Below are 15,587 nucleotides of genomic sequence, written 5' to 3' on the forward strand. Positions count from 1 at the left end.
CACGCCGTAAGTGTGCTTAAAATTTGAATTTCAAGTGAACGAGTCGATGAAAAAGTAAACGCTACTTTATATGAAAATGACGCTGCGTTGGAAAAACTTGCGTGAGAAAGATTTTGAATTTGGACCGCACTTATGGCGTGAATTTATTATGAAATCTATCAAAATCTTAATAAACCAATTCGGGTATTCGTCCGACTCAGATTCCCAGTATGGCCAGTCTGGCCAGTACTGCAAGCATATTTCGTAGAACGAAAATCCTAACTCTCGACTAATGGTGCGAATGTTTGCTAAATTTTTTTATTGGTTTGTGTACTTGCTACCATTATGGTCTATGATATTTTGGCTAAAATAAATTTTTACATTTAATTTACAACTCAATTACATGGGTTTCAATGTATATGTTTGTGTCAATTTGGAACTAGTATTATCGAACCAAATTCTATTTGCATAACTATTACTTTTCATTATTATATATAAACATTCTAGCTATAACAAGTATTATTAATTATTCTCTAATTTATATTGTTTATTGTTTTGCTTGTATTACATTACAGGTTTTGTTTTAGGTTTTTCAATTGAATCTTTAACTGAGAATTCACATTTCTTTTTACAAATAATAACGAACATTTTCATGTTTGGAAGACATTTTGTCGTTAGATTTTTGTGTTTTTCTTTTTTCAAATCTTATTTTTAACATTTTTTTTCTTTTTATTTGGTTTTTCATCGCTTATCTCCTAGTAATAATTATCTTTGATTTTTTTCTTTTATTTATTTAATTTGTATTATAATTTAATTGAACGTTTTCTTGGAAGACTTCGTACATTTTCTTTTTATTGATAATTTTTTATATTTGTTTATTCCACTTAAAATATACCACTTATCCATCATTTTTATTAATATTATTTTTATGTAAATATTTTGTTAAATTCCATATTTCAGTAAAATTATTGAATTCTCTTTTCGTTTCCATAACCAATATTTAACAATTTTCATTTTTTATTTTATTTCGATTAAATACAATATACAACAGATGAATTATAAATTTTATAAATAGATCAGCAGTAAACTTGGCTTCATTGCTATTGAATATGTATTAACAGTCATCACCACTTATCGGAAATTATAGCCTACATTTGGGCGTTTAGTATTTTAATTTCGATGATAGCTTCGTATCCATCCGAGGCCTTTCTGGAAATAGTGGAACCATCGTTTTGTGTCAAAATGTTTTTACTTTGAGTAACAATGATGAATGTTTGTGGTGATGTTCTAAGAGAAAACTCAGAATTTGTAACAATTTTCGTGAACTATTGTTCAACACATGTTGGCACAAAACGATGGTCTCACTTTTTCCAGAAAGGACGCAGATACAAAGTCATCGAAAATATATTATTTATGCGCACAAATTTAGGCGACAATTTAGCGGTGTGTTGATTCCTCTTAATTAAAACAAGTTGTTGGCGAAAAGAATGACAATCGATCTCACAATATAACAAAATGTTTATAAGAATTTATTGCTATTAAAATAGTAAGCTTAAAATCAATTCACTTTTCATCCCAAGGGTTGTAATAAGCTTCTTTCGACCCTAGTAAAAACCAGATCATGTAAATAACTAATTGTTCAGCGAGAAAAAAAAAGTTGGAAATTTTGAGGGTGATGTTTTTGGACAGCTTTTTTTCTCGCGGTCAACACAATGTTTTTCAAAACAAACGACCACGGAGTATCAGCTGAAGGTGATAAAGTGGATATTTTCTCGCCTGCGTAGTGAACAATTTTATGCTGACTTGAACGCAGGAAATGTTGTAAAACATTTCAGAGATGATTTTTCAATTTGAAAACCCTTTTTATGTCACTTCATGCATAACAACGGATTTGTCAGTCATTATCTTTCGAACTATCAGTCGGATTGACTTTGTATGAGGCTCAAAAAGCACAAAAAACTCCAGCTTTCAGGAATTTTTTTTGTGATAATCGGCAGAGGAATTTCAGAGATATGGTAGTTACACCCTTTAGTCATGTTACTCTCGGCATTATCACGCACTAGTATGACAAAATGAATTTTCTATACAAAAATCTTCAGATACATGTTGTAGATCAACTTTTAGATGAGAATAATATTCTGCGTTGAAATGGTTGAAATAGTCGTTCCTAATTGAGTTAAGAGCAATGGACTCTTTGCAAATTTGTGCCTACATTCAGGGGGGAAAACATTCGTTTTTTTTGATGATTTCTCTGAATTAAAATCTTTTTTAGAAAAAGTAAAGCCATTGAAGCAAAACACGCAAAAATGTGTTACTTTTAAAGAAAAAGTTGGTTTGTGGGTGACAACCCTTGCAGATTGTGTAAAGTTATATAACTAGCAGAGATTTCTCCAATTGGATTAAGTCATCAACCACAAACCAATTTTTCCTTTCAAAGTAACGCAAAAATGCTTCAAAAAAGATTTTGGTTCAGAGAAATCATCAAAAAACGAATATTTTCCGCCTAAATGTAGGCTACAAATTTGCAGAGGGTCTATTGCTCTTAATTTCAGGCAATCCTGACGATGGTTGTACAATTCTATGCGAATATAAATTTGATTCGATAAATTCACGAAAATAATGGCGACACCTGAATGACAATCTATGAAAGATATATTAATGTCTAGGGATTGCACTGTCGTAATTTGCATAACAGACTTAGTGAAAATTCTTTTGTTTAAGTTTTCACTAAGTCCATCATGCAAATTACGTCATCAATCCCATCAATCAAATTCGAATTGAAGCATGACGTTGACCTTATCAACCTCTGGCTTGTTTGTTATACTAAATTCGGTGGAAAGCTAAGTAGGTTAGCCGTAGCGGCTTTAGCTTGTTGTATAAAGAACAAAGTGGATCACAAATTCACCCTAAGTTCAGGGTTCGTTCAATCGTTTTGTTGCCATAAAACCTCATTTAAAACAGAATTAAAAAATATTTTTTGTCGGGTCTGGAAGTTACAATCGATTCGTTTCAAGCATTAAGTGAACTGGGAATAGCTTCAACGGCCAAGAAAATATCGAAAACCAATACGAATCGGATGAACTTGTGTCCGAACAAATTCAAATAATTTCCGATGCGTCCTTAAAACGGCAATCCAATTTCGAACGCTTTAATCAACGCATTACCCGAATCATAAATGCCAATAACACCAAACAGCACACCCAGGCCAATAATAAAATAATTGTACGCACGTGTCTGTTGGTCCAGCAGGTGGCCTTTAATTTTCAAGTAAAAGTAGCACGGCCAAATAAAACTCAACATCGTCCCGGTGAAGCTACCGATCAGTCCCATCAGAATCGAAAAATGCGGAATGAAACAAGCCATCATAACCGTTACGATGATTATACCGACACGAAATGCAAAGCCCATCAATTTCAGTTCACCGTCCAGTGCCCAAATGGATGGAAAAGGCGTTTTCGGCTTACCACGAAAGAACGAACGTTCCAACAATTCACAGGCGGCATAATAGGGCAGCGGGTAGCTGAGAATGGCTTTAACAACGAGGAAAAAGTTCACGAATCCCTTGAATCCAGTCGAATGGAGATTGTTTGTAATGACTTGTTGCGTGTCGTTTTGGAAGGTCAGAAAGCAAAGGTACCCGAACAGAGACTTAAACGCCGCAGCTGCAATGTGAGACCAATCAAGCATCCATTCAAATTTCGATTTGTCGATCATGTTCCCTTCCAGCGTCGGCAGAAAGATTTGCGAAGTGTACGAGAATACGATTACGCCCAACGAGATCGGAAAGTTTTCCATGTCGATGCTCCATTTTACCTTCGACCATCCCCAATCGCCGATTTCGAGGATGCAGTAGCCGAGAATCAATGCGTTGATAACTAAATGCGACATCGTACACCAGAACGATAGAACTGACACCATGTGCAAGGTCTTCAGTAGAGCCAACGGTATGAGGAAAATGCCGATGAACATCATCCACGATCTGAAAACCAAATGGAAACGTTTTGGTAAATCAAAATTCAGATTCCTGTTGTCAATGAGAGTACCTTGAGTCCATAGCTCCTTCCGGAAAGATTCCAGCCATCAAGTCACCGCAAACGACAACGTACAGAATGCATGTCATTAACAACTCAATTATTTGAGCAATACTAACGGCCCGGGCACCAACTTTTGGACCGAAACAAACTTTTGCAATTGCAACATAACTATCACGTACTCGAACTGGTTCGCCAGTATTTGGATCAGGCTCATAAAGGCATTGAACTAAAATCTATTGAGAAGAACGTGGTAATCACAGTGCTTTTGGTTATATGTATAATCGTTCAACGAATACCTTTCCCGTGTAGCAACAAATGTGCGCTATTCCGATCATAGCAACGATTGCCCAATAACCACCTCTGAGTACAGCAAACGGCAAATTGACGATAAACATACCCTGGATGGCATTTGTAACATTCCAAGCAGCTTGAAATTCATTTATTTTCTCACTTCCACCTTCTGCTACACATGCGAAAGAGCTTTCCGTTGATGCTAAACTGTCTTGTCTATAGGAGATAGGAGCAATCAATCAAATATGTCTGACGTACAGTTCCTTCCTTTAGTTCGCTTGTACATACCTATGTGGAAAATTGCCGCCCTGCTGATATCCCTGATCGTATTCAACGAATGAAGTGTTGGCCACATAGCCGCCTTGACTTCCGTTTTGTGCGTAATCATTTGGATTTCCAAACGGATTATTTGGGTTATTTGGATTGCCAAATGGATTTAACTCATGAGTTTCCATGGGAGCACCTAATGAATTGGACAGTTTTTAAAGACATGAAACTACCGTCAAATATTTCGTACTGCGATCGGGCTAGTTATTTTCGTAAGTAAACTTTCAAAATTGGATACATGGAAGACTTAGATGACTCTCCTCATCATCCATCTTCCAATTCGACGTGTTACAAACGGCATATTAATCTTATAAGCACCCATTACGTCGCGGTCGTACGGGGCTAAAAATATTTGTTTGTGGCAGTTTGACCAGTTCTGATAAAAGTCAGCATTTTTACTAAATTTGCTTAAACTGCAGACTTTACTCAGATATGGCGCCCCGTTTAAGATAGTGACAACTTTTGTGCTAGCAAAAACTTTTTGAACTTCGTTCTGTTTTTCAAATGGCCAGATGGTCAGCCACCCACAAACAAATCTCTATTTCTTGAAATCTACCACATTTTTGGTAAATTCATGGTAAATTTTTGAAAAATCATTCTGGTGGAAAAATGTTATCGAAAATGAAGCACGAAACGCACAAATGTAGGCTATAAAATCAGCTACGTGGTCATGCCTATTAAAAGAAACGACTTATTGATAGCAATTGGCCCTTTGTAAATTTGTAGCTTACATTTAGGCGGAAAATATTCATTTTTTGATGATTTAACTAAGCCTGAAAAAATTAAAACCAACAAAGCACGCAAAAATGTGCTTTTATCAAAAGTATCACAAGCGTGCTTTAATGGTTTTAATTTTTCAAAAAAAGATTTTGGTTCAGAGAAATCATTAAAAAAACAAATATTTTTCCGCCTAAATTTAGGCTACAAATTTGCTAAGGGTTAAAATGTGTTAGCATTCAGCAAAAATTTTAATGTTTGTGGACCACAAATTGTGGTGATGTTACCTCAGTCCGAGAAAACTCAGTATTTCACGGAAATCGACACATATTTGGAGTTTTCTCGGACTGAGGTTACATCACCACAAACATTACAATTTTTGCTGAAAGCTAACTCATTTTAACACCAAAGGATGGTCGTACTTTTTCGAAAAAGACTTCGAGTCCAAAATTATCATCAAAATAATAATAATTTTGCCCCGAAATGTAGGCAACAATTTAGCCATGTCGTCATAAACACATACTGTAACCTACCTTCTTGATCGGCGAATCGGACACTCTGTGGCCTAGGTGGAACTGGCGGTGGACCATACGGTTGTTCATATTCACTTTTATTTTGCCCCGGTATATTTTGTCGAGCTGTTTGCATGGCCACATTCAATACATTCTTTACCGGTGGTAACGGTAGAGATCGGATTTTATTCAAAAATGCCATCGGAATTCAATTTTTCTTTTCTACTTTTGACTTTTTATAATTAGAATTTAACTTTATCCCTACACTAAAATCTTAATTTAGATATATTTGGAAGACTGTTGTGATTTTCTTATGTCTTAGGGTCTTAAACCATTTTTCTTTTGTTGATCGATGAACTTAATTTATCTGCGAATTGGAAGAAAAATCAAAATTATCTCACGAAGTTTCACTGTTTTTATGGAAAATCTGTCGTTGACATGTAAGTGGCGTTTCAACATAAGGGACACACAGAGTTAATCGATACTTGCGAGATTTCATTAGTCATTTGTGTACCTGTTTTGGACGATTGATTTTAGGCAATTTCGCGGATTGTAGGCCGAACGAAGTGAGGCTTACAAGCGAAAGTGCCTTAAATCAACCGTCCCAAACAGGTGCACATGTGAGTTTTCATGCAGAGGGCCGGAAACCCGAGAAAATTCGAAAAATTGCCCTCATTTTCGGCCCCGAAGCATGAAATAATTTTTTCATGCTTCGGGGCCGAAAATGAGGGCAATTTTTCGAATTTTCTCGGGTTTCCGGCCCTCTGCATGAAAACTTATATGTGCACCTGTTTGGAACGGTTGATTTAAGGCACTTTCGCTTGTAAGCCTCACTTCGTTCGGCCTACAATCCGCGAAATTGCCTAAAATCAATCGTCCAAAACAGGTACACAAATAACCATTTTTTGATACCAACATCGAAAGTTGATACTTTCGCCCTCGAAATTCGGGGCGAAAGTAAAAAAATGCAAGTTATGTGTTTGAGCGGGGAGAAAGAATAGTCATTTGTGTACCTGTTTTGGACGATTGATTTTAGGCAATTTCGCGGATTGTAGGCCGAACGAAGTGAAAATGACTATTTCATGCAGAGGGCCGGAAACCCGAGAAAATTCGAAAAATTGCCCTCATTTTCGGCCCCGAAGCATGAAAAGAATACATAAAGTGAAAGTCAATATACATAATGCGAAAGTCGACTACATAATGTAATAGTCGACTCTTGTCAATAAGTGTACTGCGATCAAAATTGAAATAAAGCGTGCACCAGTGCTCTTATTGAAATTAACATACGAAGTTGATACTTTTTTTTTGATACCAACATCGAAAGTTGATACTTTCGCCCTCGAAATCCGGGGCGAAAGTAAAAAAATGCAAGTTATGTGTTTGAGCGGGGAGAAAGAAAGAATACATAAAGCGAAAGTCAATATACATAATGCGAAAGTCGACTACATAATGTAATAGTCGACTCTTGTCAATAAGTGTACTGCGATCAAAATTGAAATAAAGCGTGCGCCAGTGCTCTTATTGAAATTAACATACGAAGTTGATAATTTTTGTTGTTAATGATTTGTTAGTTATTTGTTAATTTTTGTGTGTGTTATTGTTGTGATGGCTAAATAATTAAATTTTTGATATACCAGGGGGCTGCCGCCCCCTGCACCCCCGCATTTTCTAGCTAAATGCCTTCATATTTCAACATTTTGTTCTGCTGTTTGCGATACGTATCAACTTTCGATGTTGGTATCAAAAAAAATAGTATGAACGACTCGGGGCAAAAGTAAAAAAATCAACCTGTGCGATTAAGGCCCTTGCCTACGGCGCGGGCATCAACTCTCGCACACGGTTGAATTTTTTTACTTTCGCCCCTTGTCATTCAATGTACTATTCTTTTGCATAATCGTTTAACAATCCCTCACAGCATCAACATGAAAATAATAATTTTTTTCGTTTCGAAAAATTTAAATCTGAAACTTACACTCTTCGTATAATTCACAATATCCACACCACAATCTCCTACATTAACACTACCGAAAGTATCGATTTTTTCCTTTTAAATGAAATGGAAGCAAAAATAACTATTCGAACAGACGAAACGAGGAAAATTGGAACGGAAAATTTGTCTACAACGAGCACCGTAATTGATAAATTAAAAACATTTTCCACATAGTCACTGACAAAATGCAATTATTTTCGTATTTTGACGATTCTACGAATGAATTTTGATGACGAAAAATTGGAAAAATTCGACACACGGTAAAAATGAAAGGATATGTGTAATGAAAGTTTCGATCGATTTGGCAGATATTAATTCCACTTTACTATAAGCTCGGTTTGTGTGTGCGTGTGTCAGTGTATGTGTGTTTGAAGGATATGTTGATGATGTCGAATTGGATGCTGCGAACAAGATGGGGAGAGAAGGAAATGTGAAAATGGTCGAAATTGTAGACACGAAATGAGTCGGATAGCGCGGGTAGCTCTCGCGTTTAATTTAAAAATTGGGAGAGAAGACACTATGTTGAACAAATTTTTAACCGAACCAACGGACATGTGAGCGCATTGCGATGTTAGACCAGTACCCTCTCTAGCAAACAAACTAGGAAAATCAATGTACAGTATAAGCTGTCATAACATATTTTGCACTGCTAAAAATAAATGATAGCAAGCATGAGCGAGCAGGGATGTTCTTTTTGTGTTGCGCATGTTAGGGGTAAGCCATTATAGTTCGTAAAGTTCGTGAGTATTGGGTATTTCGTAGACTTTCGAGATAAAATATATTGGAGAAATGTCACAAGTTCACGAAATTGACATACTTACGAGCTTTACGAACCAATAATGGTTTACTCGGGTTTACTCCTATTATGTCTTTTGTCACGATTTCAGTATGCCAAAGTTAACAATTTGTCTTTGTGATGTCCTTTTTTGTTTTGTGCACAGTGTTATACATGGCTCAATATTTACGTTGCCATGTAAATCGCCTTAACCTGGCCGACTTGGCCTTAAGAAAAAAGGACATGAGGTGTAAAATTTTAAGAATTGATAAGCAGATCTTATTCTCCCGCTTCTTCTTCGTTTTCAGCCTGTCTGTTTAAGCTGCTGTAGGCCTCCCCAATTTCTTTCCATTTCGAACGGTCCATTGCCTCTTCTTGCCATTTTAAGCCTGCTATTTCCATGGAAAAAAGGAGCACACATTCCAAAATCTAAACAGTCTTCGTTGCAACTTAGGCAACTAAATGAAACGGACGTAAAACGGAATGAATTATCCCGAAACAAAACTTTTAAAGTCCGACCCGAATTCTATGATTTTGGATGGATTTTATTCATATTTTAGTACAGCTTGAGCTTCAAACCGTGGTCTAAGATGGACCGATCTCAGGACCAGAATCAGATCATTCTGTAGTCTCGTTAATTTTTCCTTTTGACACAATTCGCTTAGATTTACGTAAAATTGTAAGTGTGTCGTGAGCGAAGCGAGAGATTTTTTTTTAAATTCAACTTCGTTATTTCCTACATTTTTAAACCTTGAAAATTTAGTCAATTAAGAACAACAGTGAAAACTCAATATTCCTCACCTTTCCATAACCAAGGGACAAGTGAAAGCTATATAGACGAGGAGGTAGCGTCATTTATAACCGAATCAGAGCTGTCTCGTCTATATATACTGTGGAAAAGACTTCTTAGAAAGCATTTTTTTGCAAAATTTTATCTCTTACTAAGGCCACTACTAGTGCCCTATGTGTATTTTACATAGAACTCGAGTAAATTTCATTCGTTTTTCGTAATTTTTGTTTGATTTGAAAGGTAATCGAAGGCCGAATAGAATGTTGTTGAAAAATAATTAAATTTGGGTCCTTGGCCTAAAGCCGCTACTAGAGCCCTATGTGTATTTTACATATAACTCGAGTAAATTTCATCCGTCTTTCGTAATTTTTGTTTGATTTAGAAGGTAATCGAAGGCCGAATAGAATGCTGTTGAAAAAAAATTAAATTTGGATCCTTGGACTAAGCCGCTACTAGGGCCCTATGTGTATTTTACATATAACTCGAGCAAATTTCATCCGTTTTTCGTAATTTTTGTTTAATTTGGAAGGTAATCAAAGGCCGAATAGAATGTAGTTGAAAAAATTTTAAATTTGGGTCTTCGGACTGAGACCGATACTAGGCCCTTTGTGTATTTATACTCAAAAAATCTTAGCGCGATTTGAAATATTTGTTTCATTTGAAAGGAACGTCGTACGGGGCTTCGTAATTGCGCTATGCGCAATTTGTAAGATGTACACATTACATAATAATTTTACTTTAACTACATTAACCGGCGCAATAGGCTTACGGTCAAAGTAGGGTGACAGACGCACTAGGGTCACGTACGCAATAGATATACGGGTTTGTACGGGGCTCAGTCGCAGCAAACGCTCCGACTGTTCTGATGGCTCATTTTTATACCATCAACTAGCTTTATACAATTAACTAGGCCCCACCACTTTAGTGGGTCATTTCCCTTGACTGACTATCAATACTTTCAATAATTCCAGTCCCAGTTGTCTTACCATTTTTAAAAAGAAACAAGAATGGTCTCTTTGCTACATCATTAATTGAGTATCTCTTTTATTTTCACTGGGCGTTTAGAAAACTCAACATTATTTAATTTTCTGAAGAGCTGCGTGAATCGAAGCATGGAAAATAGGAAATTATAACACGATGTGATCAGTGACTCGCAATGAGTGGAAGGTCCAGCGAGGTACGCTTAACTCCTAATATGAGTCTCCGATATAGTCTACTAAAAGCGCTGAAAAGGTGGCGTATTTCTTGCCTATCTCTTGAAAAAATAAAAGTCGTGTGAATTACGGCCCTCGTTTCGCGCTGGCCGCAAAGTTTACACTCGTTTAAACATTTTAGGAACGAAATTTTTTTTTTAAGAAGACGATTTCACACAAAAATTGTCGTATATTCCATATTACTAGTCCAATTATATTCCAATGTTCGAGTTTAACCACATGAATTACGCTACTGGTCGAAATTGATTTTTGAATCCTTTGAGAATTACTCGAGCTATCGGTTTCTCAAGCAAGCAAGCAAAAACTCTTTTGGGAAGTACTTCGTGGTATAACAAGTTATGTTTACAATTACTCCAAACTCACTACTCCAATATCATTCTCTGTCAATTAAAACAAAAAATTTGAAAATGGGGTAAAAATTATCGCGCGGTAACAAGAAAAAGCGTCTGTGTAGAATTTCTCCTATCTCGTTGTTCTAACATTATCCATCTGCAAACTCAACCTCAAGAATTTCAATCTTCGACGAATAACACAAAAAATTTGAAGATCTGATAAGAATTAGGGAAGTTATCGTGGTAACAAGGAATAAAATTCTATTGAGAATTACTACTATCTCATTACCCCAATATTGTCCATCTACGAACTCAGCCTCATGATTTTCATTCTCTGTCGATTGAAACCAAAATTTTGCAAATCGGTAAAGAATTACTCGAGTTATCGAGTACACAAGTGTACGGACGTTTTCTGCATTTAACGTTTTTTGCCAATGTAGAACATTTTCAAAATATCATAGTGAACTTAGCGTTACGGACATTTAAACCGTTACAGACGGCAAGCATCTGATCAGTATTATTATCTGGTCTATTACTTCAATCGATCAAGTTATCTTAAATCTATTGATTTCAAATCTTGTACTTCAATTGTTTTAACATACATTTTACTATATAACATACCATATTACACAGAGATTGCCATTATTTTTGTCGTTGTTAACGATAACAGATGAATATATGTGACAGGTTAAGGGTATTTTCTTTCATAAGACCCTGACTTTCAGCCAAGGGAATAATACTCTCAAAATGAAAGCTCCAGAAATGAAAAAAGGGCAGTTCTTCAATCATTTCGGGTTTTCTTTATTATTTTTAATTAATTAGAAGTGATTTTGATCAAATTTCACTTGGGAATGTTTGGAATATTGATTTCAATAATAAAATAATGGTCCCAAAGCAACTAATATGTGTAAATAATGTGAAATTCTACATCTTTTGTGCTCAGTGTAGAGCTGCTTTAAAACGTTATTATCATTCGTTTCAGAAATTATTTTAAACATTTTTTTCTGCAATTTGGTGATGAAAGGTCCAAAGTTTAATATTTTGCAGTCCAACACATGTCTCAATGTGAATTCCGTTCAATAATGATTACATAAATTGATGTTTATTTTATACAACGGACGCTGTTTACATGAAGCTTCCAACAGATGACTCGTTCAGTAAGTAGAAATGCCATCTTAAACTGATTGCAAGAAAAAAAAATTGATCGCAGGAGAAAGAAAATTTCTTTTTCCTAATAATTTTGTAAAGGGAAAATATTCCCCTGGTTACTGGATTGCAGGAATATGATTGTCAAGTTTTCAATTTTATTCATTTTGTAAAAGACATGCTAGGGTAAAACTTTGAAGCTAAGCCACATAGTCCTTTTAAGAAACAATATACTTACTTAATACTTAATACCTTTAAGCGACACAGGCAAACTTCTTCTTTAAATTTCGGTGAAACGAGATCATTGTGAGCGGAAATTGAAGATGTACCACGACTATTATTTCGCATGGTTCATTGTTGATTTTTCAGCGCCAGGGGACGTGTAATAAGAACGGAAGCCGATTGATTAATTAATCTTTTTTTTGTTGTTTATTTTTCATAATTTTATATTAATAACACTTTAGTATCTCATAAAAATCTTCTCTATAAATAGTCTAAATTCAATTCAATTCTCACTTTTGAAACAAATTAAAAATCGGTAAAAAATGACAACTGAAATCGAAAATAAATTTTTCTTTTTTAAAATTTAAAATTTTAATTTTCTTTTTTTCGAACTAATTTTATTGAAGCAAATGAAAAATCATTAGAAAATAGGTTCGGTCGGTAGAGACATAACATTACATATAATTATACCAATACGGAAAAAATGCATTTGGAAAGAAACGATATTGAACGAAATATCTCGAATCAGTAAAACCAATTGTGGGACACGCAACGATGACGAAATTCACTTCTCATTCAAATCGAAATCTTTTTCCCAACTTTCGTCAGAATCTTTCGAATCGTCATCAGCTGACTTGGCTGGTTTCGCTACTTTGTCGGCCTGTTGCTTGTTAGTCTTTGATTGTTTTGATTGTGTCGTTGATTTCTTTACTGAATCGTTAGTGGCTACTGGTTTGGTTTGGTCCTTTTTGTTTTGTGCTTGATTTTTCGTCTGAATCTTCTTCTGTTGGATGACTTGCTTTCCGGACGATTTCTCTTTTCGTTCCGCCTCCTCCTGTTTGAGCTTTAAATATTAAAACAAAAGTTTGCGTATTTGTCACATAAGTGGACCGGGATTGCAAAAAATATGTATTCGCGGTATCCATGTCTCAGTTACCGGGAAATCGAATGAAGGGTGAATGGAAATGTATATCACAGGAAGTCATTTTTACGTTTTCGAAAATCGAATTTGGATACCGGGAAGAACACATTTTCACAGCCATCCCGACGCGGACCATAAAATTGTTTTTTTCTTACCTTCTCTTCCAATGGGACGATCAAACTTTTCTTCATTTCTCGTTCCTGGATCTCAGCTTCATATTCTTGCAGCAAACGGGCCTGTTCCTCTTCGGATATATCCACATTACCGAAATCGTCGCCCGTCCACTCCTTTCCACCGATGACCGAAATCGGTTTCTCTTCGACAATGCCGTCCAAGTCATGATCGTCTACCGTTTTCTTGGGCTGTTCCGTTTGGATAATCGAACCGGCTTTCCTCGGCGACACCGGCTTCGTCGAATCGATTTCAGCTCGGGCCTTTCGTTCGGCAATTTCCGCATTGGCTAGTGCATCTTCCAGTATGGCTCGCTTGAACAGATATCGTTTCCAGAATTCCATGTGCGGCACTTGGTCAGGCACAAAACACTCATATTTCTTAGTCAGAATTTCACTATTCGCCAGGTGCTTGTCCAGCCGACTTTGCGTGAACTGATCCTGTTCGGTCACCTCGATCCATCGATTGTAATTTTCTATTAGTTGAGCTTCGGGCGGTTTGAGATACGTTTCGTCGTTCCGTTGTAATTCAGCTAAGTGCTTGTGGAAACCAGTTAATGTTATCGTTCCATCGGTGGTGATGAGTACCGCTTCGGTATCGTCATCCTCCAGCGATGGTATCAGTGCTTCGGTTACTTGACCGAAAAATGTACTAAGACTTTTCTTCACTGTGCTTGCCGTCGACTCTGGTTCGTCCAGTTTCAACGTTTCGCCAATGGCCTGGCCTGTAAGCAGAAATGGAAATTTGATGATTTGTCGTGCGTTGCTAGCGACATCAAAAGTTACGAAGAACCTGGTCCATATTGGACCCTAAGCAAATCACTTACCAGCATTCGAAACAGCTGTTGATAATTCATTAAGATCTTGTTTAACAGCTTCGAAAACCGACGCAGACTGTGGAATAAGAAATTTCTCGTATAAAGTGGAGCCGTAATTAGCCTCTAAAGATCCTCACCTTTGTCTTGGCTGAATTAATCCAAGATCCCCACGACCAGCTCGACGCTTCTTCGTTGCTAGAAAGACCGAAATATTCTAAATTTATTAATCATCAACGTTATTTATGGCATCTTATTATCAGCAAAAAAAACAGCAAATAATTTCCTGCTTTGCCTTTGTTTGTTTACAGCTACGACAGTCGAATCAATTTTTTTTTTCAGCTGATTGGGATAAATTTCTAAAAAAAATTTCCCCGAATTGCACTGGAAATTGTAACAAACATTTTCGATTGAATGTCGCAGCTAATTAATAGCTATGTTTAAGCGCAGCTGATTACAATGGTTGATAAAAACAACAATTTTCGTAATGTCAATCCCACAAAGAAATTTTCAATTTTCGTCGGATATTAATTACCTTTCAGCCATTCTGTTCAGACGTCTTCGTACAACAATATTATTCTTTAAAGTTCTGTTTACTTTTTGTTAAATAGCAAACGATGCATTAATTAACATATTTCACAAGAGTAGAAGTAAATGTACCCGTTTTTACCTATGCACTGTATATTTACGTTCTTTCTTTATTGTACAAACGCCATATGTAATAATATGTCAAAATTGGGCTTTCAATTCTATTTTGTTTGGGCTTGTAGAATATCTCTGTCTCATTTCACCACTACTGTGATGTCATTAATAACTGATCTATTCATTATCTAGATGGCGACAGGGTTTGACCCTACACACATCGTACGCAGCCGATTACTGGTGAAGAACGTTGTCAATCCAAGTTATGCAAAAAAATGCATTTAAAAAAAGGAACAAAGTTCTGAAAGGAACAATGAGCTGGACTTTCAGTCAGTCAAATCGTTTTTGCGCACACTGATGGATAACAATGCGCTTCGAATCTGTATAGCTCTACTCTGCGCTCGACATTTTCAAAACACACAAATGCCTCGGCTTTTGGTATAGGCTGTTATGATCAGAGCGAGAAAACCGAAGACTAGTTAGTATAACTTGCCTTGGGGCTTGCCTTAGGGTACTTGTCAAAGTATTTGCTTCTCTTTCAACGTGGTACATACGTTGAGATCGAGAGGACAGAAAACCAGTTTATTTTAACTTTCCTTGGGGTACTTGTCAAAATATCTTCTCTTTCATCAAAACACTCTATATGTCCGGAAAATTTCTGATTAAAAGGGTTTTACTCGCTATACCAAAGCACCAAGCAGGGTAATAG

The 15,587-nt window shown here is 36.2% G+C and overlaps 2 protein-coding genes across 2 annotated transcripts; both read right to left on the reverse strand.

The window, feature by feature from the left end:
* Positions 1-1,395: 1,395 nt before the first annotated feature.
* On the reverse strand, positions 1,396-8,146 carry LOC119071557 (vesicular inhibitory amino acid transporter). Its single transcript, XM_037176482.1, has 6 exons — positions 7,833-8,146; positions 5,882-6,227; positions 4,593-4,767; positions 4,310-4,520; positions 4,023-4,246; positions 1,396-3,958 (listed from the first exon to the last, which is right to left on the reverse strand). The coding sequence occupies exons 2-6, from the start codon at positions 6,060-6,062 to the stop codon at positions 3,100-3,102; spliced, it is 1,650 nt and encodes a 549-aa protein (XP_037032377.1). The 5' UTR covers positions 6,063-6,227; positions 7,833-8,146; the 3' UTR covers positions 1,396-3,099.
* A 4,363-nt stretch (positions 8,147-12,509) lies between these two features.
* Positions 12,510-15,007, reverse strand: LOC119071572. The gene is made up of 5 exons (XM_037176511.1): positions 14,772-15,007; positions 14,377-14,434; positions 14,249-14,315; positions 13,407-14,146; positions 12,510-13,173 (listed from the first exon to the last, which is right to left on the reverse strand). Exons 1-5 carry the CDS (start codon positions 14,780-14,782, stop codon positions 12,895-12,897), a joined length of 1,155 nt encoding a protein of 384 aa, XP_037032406.1. The 5' UTR covers positions 14,783-15,007; the 3' UTR covers positions 12,510-12,894.
* Between the last annotated feature and the right edge of the window lie 580 nt (positions 15,008-15,587).

The sequence above is a fragment of the Bradysia coprophila genome (assembly GCF_014529535.1).
Source record: "Bradysia coprophila strain Holo2 chromosome IV unlocalized genomic scaffold, BU_Bcop_v1 contig_5, whole genome shotgun sequence".
In the NCBI taxonomy this organism is placed as follows: domain Eukaryota; kingdom Metazoa; phylum Arthropoda; class Insecta; order Diptera; family Sciaridae; genus Bradysia; species Bradysia coprophila.